This window comes from Aspergillus sclerotioniger (assembly GCF_003184525.1).
Source record: "Aspergillus sclerotioniger CBS 115572 chromosome Unknown BO94scaffold_11, whole genome shotgun sequence".
Lineage (NCBI taxonomy): Eukaryota > Fungi > Ascomycota > Eurotiomycetes > Eurotiales > Aspergillaceae > Aspergillus > Aspergillus sclerotioniger.
Window position 1 is genome coordinate 41,481 of NW_020291001.1, and position 12,168 is coordinate 53,648.

Consider the following 12,168-nt stretch of genomic DNA (forward strand, 5'->3'; position numbering starts at 1 on the left):
TCCAAAGTCCCAGTAGTCATAATAATATTAATTAAAAATGACTGCATCCGGCGGGGTCTCCGCTTATCAGTCACGTTATCAGCTGGAGGGCGCTATCATCACATGATCCCCAACGTGGGGGAGAGAATCATACCAACTGGAGATTCGGAACTATGATTATCACATTACAACTATCAAGGTATATCTAAAATGCGTCTCCCTCACGCTAACGCGGCTAGCTGAGCAGACAGGCTGCCCTTGTCATACTTGACATATTTGCCTCGCCCCTTGTCGATTTCATGATAGCGATCCCAGAATCGGGCATACAGTGGCTCCAGTACCGCCTGAACCTCCCGCGCCAGCACTCCACGGACTTCCCGTTCCATGTACAAGGCCTTGTGGCGGTTCAACAGGTCATCGAAACTAGCATTGAACGCCTTGAATTTGTCTTTGATAGCGTCCTTGTCTTTGGACGAAAGGGATTTGACAATGGCACTGGAATCGACGACTCCTCCGGACGCTGGCCGCGCTGACCCGCCAGATCCCCGAGAGGTGTACTGCACATCCAGAAGATAATGCGAGGTTTCTTTCCATGCATCGAGATAAGTGGAAGTGGCGCGTTTGCGGAAGGTATCGATCCGTGCAATGCTGTCGGCAGAGCCAAGGTATCTGGCTAGTTCAGAACTCTGTCGGATGGAGCGGTCAACAGTGCAGAATACATTGGACAGGAAAACACCCTGGACCGCTTTCGAGCGGTGAAGCGCTCTGCCTCGAGCTTCAAGGGCGATCATGAGAGCTTCGATCATGTCCAGGATGAAGTGCGACAGGAGCGTCAGACTATCCGGGCTGACATCCAAGGGCGCCGTAGGTGCTGCATTGGTTGTAGATCGCCAGTTTCCATCTCCCAGAGATGTCAGGATCGATGCAAGCGGCCCGGAGTAGCCAGTCAAAGTAGTAAGAGAGCTCATCACTTCGCTGACAAGAGGTACAGACCCGCCATCTGGTGGAAGCATAGCAATTCCTGCGGCCTTGCGCTTTGTTTCTTCCAGCAGCTCTGCAAGCGAGGACTTTGCAGTCTCGCGCACTGGCCTGAGAGCCTCGATAAACAAGCTTTTGAGCTCGCCAGTCTTCGATTCCACGCGGTATGACATGGCAGTAACGATCTCAATGATCTCGAAGGCTAGGAAACAGTCCGTCATGAGGTTTGCCTTGATATATTGGTTGAGCTCTCGCAGGGTCTGTGAATATTCGGCTAAGGCAGAGCGACAAGTTGCTTGCAGAGCCAGACCCCGTTGATCCCCAGTAAAGATGTGCACCAGAACCTCATGCTCCGCATATATAAAGCTTTCCAAGGCGTTTGAGTAAATCCCAATGCCGTTAGTGCCCTGCTTATAGGGGCCGTCGGCAGCTCGTCGCTTGACGGTATTGAGTGATGCTATGGCAAGGTTCTGCAAGCTCGATGTGATGTATGGCCCACGGATATCGGCGTAGATTTTGAGGGCGGGATTTCCACCATCGCCCCGTTGCGGTCCATAGTTTGCTGCAGAGCCGATGGCAGCACATACCGGTCCCAACTCCGCGACGGTCTCTTCAGGTAGCGACGGAAACGAGAGTTCTGTGAGAGAAAAAAGCCGTTAGCATTTCGTCTTGACCGGGAAATGGATAGCCGGGACTCACCCTTAGTCAAGTAGTGTAGGGGTTCGATAGGACTGACGTGATCGCCCAATGTGCTGCGGAGCATGTCCTGGAGCTGAGAATTCCCTAGCACCAGTAAAGAAGTAAACTCGGAGATGGCCTTTTGATTCGACTTCAGGTTGGTTGAATTGAGATCGGCCAGAGCTTTTTCCACACGCTTGACGGCGGAGAGATATTGCGGCAAGCCGACGCTCTGAGGGCTTCACGAATGTCAGCCAGGGAAGTCCGAAACGGACGCGACGCCCATGGGGCCGCTGCATACCTTGACCGTATAATCCCTTCTTCTTTGCCCTTGGCATCGAGAGGCTGGCGGAGGCGTTCAATGGCTTCATTGACCTTATCAATGTTGCTGTTGGTGATCTGTAGCGATTGGGTGTTGCTGTAAATGGGCCCGATTGCATGCTTCACCACGTTCCCTCCGGTTTCCAGGCGATTCAAAGAGCCTTGGATCTTCTTGGTAAGGAGCTTGAGCTTTTCAAGATTGGCGTACAAAACCTCCACCTCGGCGCTCTCCTCCGCGTAGGCGGCATTCCTTGGAGCGACCATGACTTGAGGATTCGCTCCTCGATCGGCAGGTCCCACTAGTGTGTCAGGCAATCAATCAGGGATTCGTAACCGGAATCAGACACTCGCGATCGGGAGAGGTGATGTCATGTCTTTGGCCCAAGAGGTCAGGCAAGAGACCGGAGAGAGAAGAATAATGACGAAGAGAACAGCTGGCCGATGAGGCGCCTGGCCTCATGAAGCAAGCATAGCTTGATCCCGCTTAGGTTGTCCCTTCATCTCCCCGGACGAACAGCGGCGGCGCAATCTCGGCCCGTTTATGGCGCCGACCGCGGCTGCCCCACGTGACATGTCGTCATGTTTCCGGCATGCTTCCGGCGCGTCTCCCAACCTGAGCTCCGTCCGAAGGCGCCCTGGAATAAAGTCCTGCCACGAACCTTGTGGTCTGGCCGCCATGGCCTCAACACTTGCATGTTGCTTCCCGCCACCCCACCAATCCTACGTGGTGTCCATCCCAACATGGGGGCTGCAAGGGCTCTACGTTTACGCTGGACCGTTCCTCCTACCGTCTTGATTGCCCTGGGCGGTGGAATCCTCTACAACACTGGTGGTCGAACTCAGTCCAATAAGCAATTATTGCTGCAGGCCGAGCCGAAAGCCTTCTTTTCGACAAGCTCAAATCGGGTTCTTGAGAATCGGTCGGATAAATCCTCCGAAAGCTCAGACTGGAGCACTTCGGGTCATACGCAAAATGGCGACGCCAGCTCCATATGGACGAATGTCCTGCACAAGTTCGAAGGCGTAAAGCAGTCTGTCGGCTCCCCAGATTGGATTGAGTTTGATAACATCAAGAACTACATCATTCCTGACTGGACCCGATTGCTCCCGTTGTCAGTGCAAAAGCTCCAGCGCGAGCTCTCCATGGCGCCTGGCTCCCTTGCGGACGATATCTGGAACGAGGCTCATGATCCTGACCTCAATCCAGAAATCTTACGAAAGGCTAGGGTTCGTGTTGGGGATACCCTTTGTAACGAAGAATTGGCATACAGGCAGAAGCGGCAAAAATACGCGATCAAGGCACTAGCCTCCTACCTTGACATCCCCGAAGATGACATACATCCGGACGATGTACCTATCATTGCTATGTGCGGCTCGGGAGGCGGGCTTCGCGCGCTTGTGGCTGGAACCGGCTCGTACCTGGCTGCCCAGGAAGCCGGCCTGTGGGATTGTGTTACCTATACTGCCGGTGTCAGTGGAAGTTGCTGGCTGCAGACACTGTACCACTCGTCCATCACAGGACGGAATTTTCCCAAACTGGTCGATCACCTTAAGAACAGACTGGGAATTCACCTAGCTTTTCCTCCGGCCGCACTCAAGCTTCTCACCAATGCTCCCACAAATAAATACCTTCTCAGCGGGTTGGTGGAAAAGCTGAAGGGCGATCCTGGTGCAGATTTTGGCCTGGTGGATATATACGGCATGCTACTAGCTGCACGACTGCTGGTACCCAAGGGAGAATTGGGGGTCTCAGATAGGGACCTGAAATTGTCGAACCAGAGGTACAACCTTGCCAACGGGGCTCATCCGCTTCCCATCTACACAGCTGTACGCCATGAGATCCCAGTGCTTGAGAGTCTAGAGAGCATCAAGAAACAAGGCAAACCCGAAGACTTGATAAAGGAGTCAAAAAGTGAGGCATGGTTCCAATGGTTCGAATTCACACCTTATGAGTTTTTCTGCGAGGAGCTCAGCGCGGGTATACCGACGTGGGCTCTGGGAAGACACTTCCACGGTGGAGTAAACGTTAAGCCCGAGGAGATATCCCCCATCCCTGAACTACGTGTTTCTGCCTTGATGGGAATCTGGGGTAGTGCTTTCTGTGCTACCCTATCTCACTATTACAAGGAAATACGCCCTGTCATCAAAGGTATCACAGGCCTTGGAGGCATAGATTCTCTTATCCAAGGCAAGACCAAGGATCTTGTTCGAGTCCACCCGATCGACCCGGCCACCATACCGAACTTCGTGCTGGGCATGAAAGATCAGCTGCCACCGTCCTGCCCTGAGTCGATTTTCCAAAGTCGACATCTCCGGCTCATGGACGCAGGAATGAGCAACAATCTCCCCATCTACCCACTACTCAGACCAGGCAGAGACGTAGATGTCATCGTCGCCTTCGATGCGTCGGCGGATATCAAACGAGAGAACTGGCTCTCCGTTGTGGACGGCTACGCCCGCCAACGAGGGGTGAAAGGTTGGCCGATAGGAGCCGGCTGGCCCAGAGAAGACGAGCTAGTCAAGAAGACAGAAGAAGCGCTCCGTCAGCCCCAGAACATCTCCCAACAAGAGCTAGCCAACAAGATGGCTGAAGCCCAGGACAAGAGCAAGTCCGGTTCTCAGGGGGGAACAACCAACTACAACTCCCCAAACATCACCGCAAAGGACGGTCGTCACCCCACAGATCTCGATTACTGCAACGTCTGGGTCGGCACCACCCAAGAAATGCTCTCAGGCAAGGAACCCCCGCCGTCCAAACGCCTATTCCATCCCCATGACGCCGACCACTCCGAATCCGACTTCCACCTCATGCGACCCGACGCCGGCATCGCCGTCGTCTACTTCCCTTTACTCCCCAACCCATCCGCTCCCGCACTCCCCTCCAGCTCATCTCTATCTAAATCCCGCACCCCGGCCCGCAAATCCGAAAACACTTCCTCAGCCGCCGTCTCCGACCCGGCCAAGCCCCTCACCCCGTATCCCGGATCCATCGATCCCGACGTAGACGACTTCCTCTCCACCTGGAACTTCGTCTACACGCCCGAACAGATCGACTCCGTGGTCGGACTCGCCAAGGCCAATTTCGCCCAGGGCGAGGACCAAGTGAAGCGCGTGGTGCGGGCAGTGTACGAGCGCAAGAAAACGGATCGATTGCAGCGCGAGGAACAAGATACCCGGCGGCGCATGGAGGGCTTCGTCCCGCTATAGATGCGACAACCCATTGGCATATTCCGTGGCGTGGAGTAATCCATTTATCATTGGAGTTCTGAATTAAGAGACGGGAGTTAATACTACAGGAGCAAAACGTAATGTAGATGCTTGTTTATTTAGATATCTTGTTTTGAAATATGATGATATGATCAGCTGCTCTCCTTTTCTTGTTTCCCTACCTTGCTTCCTTGATCAACTTCTATACCTCATGCGCGTCTTACCAAGATCTGGTTGTTGCATCGTCTTCCATTGCTTTACTTCATTATGCTTTTGTTTTTATTGCATTTTTTTTTCGTATATAGTATAGTATAGAGGAAGTAGTTGAATACAACACCCGGTAGCTCCCCACCCCACCCCGCCATAAAGATTATAGGATTGAACGCATGATAGAACGCCATACTTGTCCGAGCATATGTATGTATATGTGTTTAGTAATGTACAAAGTACAAGTCAAGTCCAGTCCTATTCGTATACACAGAGACAAGACAAGACAAGATAGAGACCAGGGCAATTTAACATTATAGGTGATGTAGATGTAGACAAATGAAACGTCTCTCTTCCGAACGGGGGTGTCCGCAAAAGAAGGTAGGTCAGTCGGTTGGTGTATGTTCTGTGTGTTGCTGTGTGAGTTTATTGATTCTCGTCGACAGACGACCATTCTTTCTTTGTCTTGCGTTTTGAGTTAGACTTTGATGTCTTCGAGCCATTACTTCCCGATGTCTGGGATTCGTCTTCGCTGCTCCCTGCAAGGCTGACGTCTTTGCTTTCGTCGGTCTGTTTACGGAGACCGAGCTGTTTGTTCAGGCCTTCCATTGCGCTTGCAGCTGCGGTGCTGAGTTCTGAGAGGATGGGGGTGTGGTGGTCGTGATTATGGTTGTGGTGGTGGTGGCTGTGGGTGTGTTCGTTTGAATTCTTGGGCTCTGGTTCGGGGTCGGTGAGTAATTCTTTTGACTGGAGGTTTTCTTGATTTCGAGGACTATCTGAACCGTGGATGTGCCAGTCAGGTGGTTGGGTTTCTGGAATGGGCTCGCCGGGTAGAGGCTCGGAGATGGGTTTTCCTGTGTCAGGGTGGGAGGTTCCCGGTTGGTTTGCATATCGCCAGACGACTTTCAGACGGTCTAAGGCTTTGACTCCCTTCCTGGTCGTGCCCTTGATCCCGTCGAGGCCCTCCCACTCGGCTTCGAAAATGCCCGAGTCGTGCTGGTCACCACCTTCGAAGTACGTGTTGAACCAGACATGGGCGATTGAGGTGACCATGGCCCAGCCGGTATAAGCGGCTTTGCTGCGTCGTTCGAAATCGATATTTATATCGGAGGTGGGCACACTGATGGGCTCCTTGGGGCGGAAAATAACGGCCGAGACATGCTTCGGGGGAGAGCCTGTTCTCGCAGGAGAGTCGGGGGCTGAAGGAGGGCTGTCAGTTTCGGGTGGGGATATTGCGGCGGATTGGGGTTGTTTCTTGTGGCTGTTATTACCATTGGCATGTTCGTTTGTGGCCGTGTCTGGAGATATTGTCTTAGACTTCCCATCGTCGATCACCGTGCGTTCACTCCGATGGAAGAGATGATACTTCTTGATCTTCTTCCCGTTGTCTATGTATCCCTCGACCGCAACCTTGACTCCATCTCTCAGTCCCCACACATGCACCTCGAGGATCTCCACCGGCCGCTCGATATACTTCTTCCCCATCTGGTTTGTCCACCGGTCGACGTATCCCACCCACCGTACCTGGCTAGGGATACTCACACCGGCACCAAATCCGACTCTCATCCGCCGCTCGGTGAATCTCTGTAGTGCATCGTCCGCCTTCCAGCCCTCCTGGCTGATGAGGTAGCTGCAGGCAACGGTTCCGCTGCGGCCCTTCCCAGCCTTGCAATGGACGACTGCGATCCTGTTTTTCTTCTTCTCCTTCTCCTTTGTGTCCGGCTCATCGAGTCGGTGGATCCAGTTGCGCATACTTCCTGTCATCGCGGGAATGAGCGCAAACGGGGGCGGATGATGGTCTGGCCAAGGATAGTGGTGGATACGATTATAGACCTCGGAGTCGGGGTAACCGGTGCCTTCAGCTCGGAATTCCCAGATGCACCAGTCAGAGCCATGTTTGTAGTCGAGGAATTTGACGAGCTCGTCAAGAGGGTTTCTGTAGGCGCGCTGCGGGTAGTTGGAGGAAGGACCTGACGTTGCGATGACTATAATAGTACAGCAGCAGGGAATGCGTTAGTCTGGAGGGGCCGATAAGACGAAGATTGAAGGATAGCTTACTGTTATCTGTCACATAGCAAAGGTCCAGGCCAGCTTCAGGGTGTTGTAATCTGGGGCCGGCAACAATCTGCCGGAGGATCGACGCCTAAGCCAGGCCGGTGAGTCTCGGCGAATAGGAACAAGACAGGGGGGCAGGATGGTGCTTACCATAGGATCAAGTGAAGTGGGTATTCTAGGACTGGAATGATTCTTCAGCAAGTGGCTCCTTGGCTGTCGCGAGGTATATGTAAGGCGCGGACTGACTGACCTTGTGCATGAGGGAGATCCGTGGCGGGGAAGTTGGCAATGACGCACGGGTCAACCGGGCGGTTCTCTCGGCAGGTGTACCGGCCAGAGGATGCGGTCAGGTTTGCTTAAGCTTGTAGATTCCATTCAATCATCAGAGAATCAGAAAAGGCGAACTGGAACTGCTTGGCAGTGGAGGACAAGGGGGCAGTGCAGTTGGGGGGAGCAAGAGGATGGTCAGTCAATCAATCAATCCCGGGCGGGCGCAGATGATGTCACCGCCGCAGGTGATGTATTTCCTTCCCCTTTCACAGAGCAGATCACAACCAACAAATGCTTGACGGTATTCAGTATATTCAATAATATATTCAATTCATGTGGTATTTAACAAATCATCAGATAACCTCCCCCCAGAAAACCATCCTGTAACCAGCCATTAGGATCCCCCACTCAACCCATTAACCATAACCATAACAATCACAATCACAATCACAGGTCATAGATAGTAGCCAGCCCGATATAACGGAATCAAACATCCAATATGATACAAAACGAAACATTCTTTTCATCCAGCTCAATTCTAGATTGAGTGACTCTATGCGCAGTCATGACCTCAAGTCATCGAAGCGCCTCCCTTCATGGTCATCCCCCTTTCAAGGGGCTTAAGCAACACCATACTCCTCCGTCACGGGGATGGTGAAATGACGCGACGGCGAGGTCACATTCGTCTCTCCAAAATCATAGAACTCCATGTCGCCCGGCTTGGTCCAGGCATGTTCAACCCGAATGTTCCATTGCGGGTACGTCTCTGGCTGGACCCGCGACCGGACTTGAGGATCGGCGCACGAGGTGAGGTCGGTCGCGGTGTCCGTGCCCGAGCAGGTTGTGTTGAATCCGGGAGTGTTGGCGGTGGCAATGCCGAAGATGTTGAAGTTGTAGGTGCAACCACCGGGGGAGCAGCCTGTGGTGAAGTTGGAGACGTGCCAGGTTAGGGCTGGGCTCGCATCACGGCGGATGGGACTGGCAGAGGTGAGGCCAAGGGTGGAGAGAGCGAGAGGAAGGTAAGCGAGGAGTTGCATTGTGGCTGATTAGGTGGGAGTAATGTTCTTTGTAGGAGTGATGGTGGTGGTGTATAGAGGTGATGTATGTAGATGTATCCAAGACAGAGGCGGATGGATGAATGGAGTAGATCTATACCGGAGAATAGATCACGGAGAGATTTTGAAGGAATTAAGTATTACCAATAGGTGAGTGAGTATGAACAGAATGACAATAACGAGAAAAGTCCAGACTCGATCAAGAGGCAATGAGGGAGAATAATGAAAAGCACCGAGAGGCAAACAGCAGCGAGGCGAATAGTTATAAGCGGATCTGCTTTGCAGTGGCGAGAAGGAGGCGGGAATAGCAACCCCCGGCCAGGAGTCGATGGACAGTTTAGGTACTTAGTTCTTGTTAGCTTCCTGCAGAGGATTCTAATTTCGACCCCAACAGTGGAGCAGCGGGTGAAACGAACCAGACTGAAGACTCATTGGCCCAACATCGGTTGATCTCGCAGGTTCCGTGTGATGATCCCGGGTGCTACGCCTGCAGTCGGAGTGCCTATCCCTGGGCTAGGGCAGGAGACACTTTGCTCCTATCTGCTTGGGCTTCCCGCATGGTTACACGCTGCCTGCACGGCGTAAATTTGTAGATACTGGATGATCGATCAGGATGGTTTTGACAAGAGGGTGTTCCTCCAGTGCATGCATCGTTCCTCACCGTTCCTCTGGCTGCTGGCTGTCCAGGGTCCAAGCGGTCGATCCCAATCTACAGGCGGGGTATTTATAGAAACCAGCACACCACTGGTCACCAACATCCACGAACAGTCCATCATTTCAGGAGAAATTAAACATTTATCCTCCGATGGTGGGACAAGCCACGCCCGCTTCAAACGGCTGGTCTGGGCTGAAAATCCGGGCATTTCCCACCGGCGGTTTGATGGTTCGAGCATGTTGCGCCCGCGGTCTCAGATGGGCCCCTGGTGCGCATTGGGGACACTGGACACACTGGACACACTGGACACACTGGACACACTGGGTCCTTTGCTGTCGTTCGTTCCTTAGCGAACTTCCCTCCGAACCTCCCGGACTGATGCTCGGTTCATGCACTGGTGATGTGTCCCTCAGCCACAGACCATAGCTTAGGAATGCAACTAATTATTAGGGACGGGGAAGAATTCTTCCTGACAGCTCCATTGGCGCCTGTCAGCTGGCGCAATTAAATCGCTTGTTGGCCCTGGGGCCAATAATGTCCACTATACACACGAAGGACAACTATAGTATACACCAAGCGAGGGCACGCTTCTCCTTTCCTTTTCCATTCCGATCCCCCGACTCAATCGCTCTTCGGGTGGCTCTGATCCTCGGCAACAAGCTGGTCCTCGGGGATAAGACCCCCCGGCTCGTAGTCCAGCCATCCTTCCTCCTCCTGCCCCTGCACAATGGCAAGCCTTCTTCTTCTCCTCTTGCGTCTCTCTTTGGCTGCGGCCCGTTTGTGCGACACGGGCTGTTGCACCTTTGCACGGGACTGGCCCGAGCCATGAAACGAGTCCCCGTCCGGCTTGGGCAAATCGAGCGGCTCGTGAGTATTACTGATCTCGTCAACTAGACAGCCGACCGACCCATCTTGGATCTGCGGGTGCTGCTTCAGGCGTGATGCAAATGGGTCCGTCGATTGGGAACAAATCTCTCGGATTTCGGCGCGTGCCTCATCGCTGGGGATGATGGCTTGTCCCAGCAGATCTTGGAAGTACATGTACCCAGACTCGAAGTTGCCTGCTTCCAGGCACATTATGATGAGATGCTCAAAGGTCCCCTGATCCGGGATCACGCCCAGGGCGGCCATCTCCTTCACCAGAAACATGCCCGCCTCAGTGTTGCGAGCTAGTCGACACATGCCAATGAGCACATTGTAGACAGAAACATCCGCCTTGTCCGGACATAGTGCATATAGTTCCTTGTAGAACGCAATCCCATCGTCTACTACAGAAGGGTTATCGAGGGCTTCATACTCGCACATCTCCAACACCACCTTGGCGCATCCAAGCGGTATTTGGAGTTTCAAAGCCTTCAACTGTTTAAGCATGGTCCATGCCTCCCGGGGGGACATCTTATACTGGATCATGTGAGTAAGGATGACACGCGTGGAGCGAGGTCCCAGCGCAATTCCCGCCATGTGCATCTTACAGAGCACTTCGAATCCAGAAAAAAAAGACCCGGCCACCGCATGGGCTTCCACCAACTTTTCGTAGTCCTTTATCTGCAGCGATACCTTGACCTCGACGAGGAAGTGTATCACTGATGCAGCGAGTTCGGGGTCTCCAGTGCGGGCCGCCACGGTCAGGACTTTGCTGCACAGCGGATAATCGGGGCTAAGGTATCTCAATTCCACCCTCTGTCTCCAGATGTACCGGGTAGCCTCGTGGTGGAAAGCAGCGCTTGCCACGTCCAGCACATACAACCACAGCTTCGGGCTCATGTCCAGGGCTTGTCTTGTCCGTGAGCGCATCAGCCGGACTACCTCGTCGAACTCTCTGAAATCGCAGAGATAATAGATGAGCAGGCTGTGTAACCAGCTTTCGACCAAAATGCCCTTCCTCTCCATCTGTTCAATATGATCCAAAGCCAGCTCAAACTGGTTTTCCCTTATCAGGCCAGCAACCAAATAATGCCACCCAGCCGGGCTTAACGGCAGCCATCGGTCCCGAAGCGTGCGCACAATCTCTTGACGTAGCATGTAATCCGGATGAACCGCAAGTACCTGGAGGAAAAAGAATGCGTCAACAAGCGCTCCATCGCGATTTCAAATGATTTTCCACCCCCTTCATACCTGTAGAGCCGCATGAAGTGTGCCTGAATCAGCTGGTATCCCATTTTCTTCCATCTCCTTGAGTAACTCGCGAACAGCATGTGGCGACCCACGTTCGGGGTCCGAGTTGGCGAAAATCAACCCCCGGTAGTGTCGCATCTCAGGGCGTATATGACGGTCTAGGATCAGGACACGCAGTATTTGTGTTGCGCTCAAAACCCTCGGATGCCGAGTCACTCTTTCTTGGAGTCTGGATTCTAGGCGTTGCGAAGACAGGTGTTTGAAATATTTGGGTACACCGGGCGGTGGTTTGGTCAATCGTTCCATCGGGGTCAAAAGAGCACCCGGCCGTACGTCAGTATTTTGTGCTTCTGCATCACGAGAACGGAGAGATTGCTGGTCGGGTATCGAGTCGGAAACTGGATTTTGGTGGGCGTCATCTTGAGCAATTATAATAGTCGTGTCGGTTGGTTTTGGGGAGAGGTTGCTGAGACATCTTCGCGGAGAACTCGGCGAGCTTCGTAGAACAGATAAGCGATCATATTTAGGGATGCGCCTCCCTGATTTTAAGGAGGATGTGGCCGGAGTGAGAGTCGCGGAGCTAAGCGATGGACAAAGACAGTACCATAGGCCATCGAGAACGAGGGTCGTTCGCGGCATCTCGAGCCT

The 12,168-nt window shown here is 53.2% G+C and overlaps 5 protein-coding genes across 5 annotated transcripts; 1 reads left to right on the plus strand and 4 right to left on the minus strand.

Moving 5' to 3' along the window:
• Positions 1-136: 136 nt before the first annotated feature.
• On the minus strand, positions 137-2,445 carry BO94DRAFT_490174 (EXO70 family protein). Its single transcript, XM_025609113.1, has 3 exons — positions 1,937-2,445; positions 1,657-1,874; positions 137-1,594 (listed from the first exon to the last, which is right to left on the minus strand). Exons 1-3 carry the CDS (start codon positions 2,218-2,220, stop codon positions 201-203), a joined length of 1,896 nt encoding a protein of 631 aa, XP_025468276.1. The 5' UTR covers positions 2,221-2,445; the 3' UTR covers positions 137-200.
• A 146-nt stretch (positions 2,446-2,591) lies between these two features.
• BO94DRAFT_534124 (putative phospholipase A2 (PlaA)) lies at positions 2,592-5,431 on the plus strand. Its single transcript, XM_025611468.1, has one exon. The coding sequence runs from the start codon at positions 2,698-2,700 to the stop codon at positions 5,161-5,163; it is 2,466 nt and encodes an 821-aa protein (XP_025468277.1). The 5' UTR covers positions 2,592-2,697; the 3' UTR covers positions 5,164-5,431.
• BO94DRAFT_534125 (putative phosphatidylinositol-3,4,5-trisphosphate 3-phosphatase) lies at positions 5,432-7,714 on the minus strand. The gene is made up of 3 exons (XM_025611469.1): positions 7,576-7,714; positions 7,429-7,513; positions 5,432-7,355 (listed from the first exon to the last, which is right to left on the minus strand). The coding sequence occupies exons 1-3, from the start codon at positions 7,576-7,578 to the stop codon at positions 5,797-5,799; spliced, it is 1,647 nt and encodes a 548-aa protein (XP_025468278.1). The 5' UTR covers positions 7,579-7,714; the 3' UTR covers positions 5,432-5,796.
• A 356-nt stretch (positions 7,715-8,070) lies between these two features.
• On the minus strand, positions 8,071-9,136 carry BO94DRAFT_534126 (uncharacterized protein). Its single transcript, XM_025611470.1, has one exon. It carries the CDS (start codon positions 8,730-8,732, stop codon positions 8,316-8,318), a length of 417 nt encoding a protein of 138 aa, XP_025468279.1. The 5' UTR covers positions 8,733-9,136; the 3' UTR covers positions 8,071-8,315.
• A 741-nt stretch (positions 9,137-9,877) lies between these two features.
• On the minus strand, positions 9,878-12,166 carry BO94DRAFT_514606 (pentatricopeptide repeat protein). The gene is made up of 2 exons (XM_025609895.1): positions 11,521-12,166; positions 9,878-11,451 (listed from the first exon to the last, which is right to left on the minus strand). Exons 1-2 carry the CDS (start codon positions 12,157-12,159, stop codon positions 10,027-10,029), a joined length of 2,064 nt encoding a protein of 687 aa, XP_025468280.1. The 5' UTR covers positions 12,160-12,166; the 3' UTR covers positions 9,878-10,026.
• Between the last annotated feature and the right edge of the window lie 2 nt (positions 12,167-12,168).

Excerpts from the sequence above, each read along its gene's own strand:
- BO94DRAFT_490174 (XM_025609113.1), bottom strand. The coding sequence starts at position 2,220 with ATGGTCGCTCCAAGGAATGCCGCCTACGCGGAGGAGAGCGCCGAGGTG. Across the intron at positions 1,875-1,936 it reads GAAGGGATTATACGGTCAAG|CCCTCAGAGCGTCGGCTTGC; the intron begins GTATGCAGCGGC and ends ACATTCGTGAAG. Across the intron at positions 1,595-1,656 it reads CCTACACTACTTGACTAAGG|AACTCTCGTTTCCGTCGCTA; the intron begins GTGAGTCCCGGC and ends TTTCTCTCACAG.
- BO94DRAFT_534124 (XM_025611468.1), top strand. The coding sequence starts at position 2,698 with ATGGGGGCTGCAAGGGCTCTACGTTTACGCTGGACCGTTCCTCCTACC.
- BO94DRAFT_534125 (XM_025611469.1), bottom strand. Across the intron at positions 7,356-7,428 it reads TTGCTATGTGACAGATAACA|TCATCGCAACGTCAGGTCCT; the intron begins GTAAGCTATCCT and ends GTACTATTATAG.
- BO94DRAFT_534126 (XM_025611470.1), bottom strand. The coding sequence starts at position 8,732 with ATGCAACTCCTCGCTTACCTTCCTCTCGCTCTCTCCACCCTTGGCCTC.
- BO94DRAFT_514606 (XM_025609895.1), bottom strand. The coding sequence starts at position 12,159 with ATGCCGCGAACGACCCTCGTTCTCGATGGCCTATGGTACTGTCTTTGT. Across the intron at positions 11,452-11,520 it reads CACTTCATGCGGCTCTACAG|GTACTTGCGGTTCATCCGGA; the intron begins GTATGAAGGGGG and ends TTTTTCCTCCAG.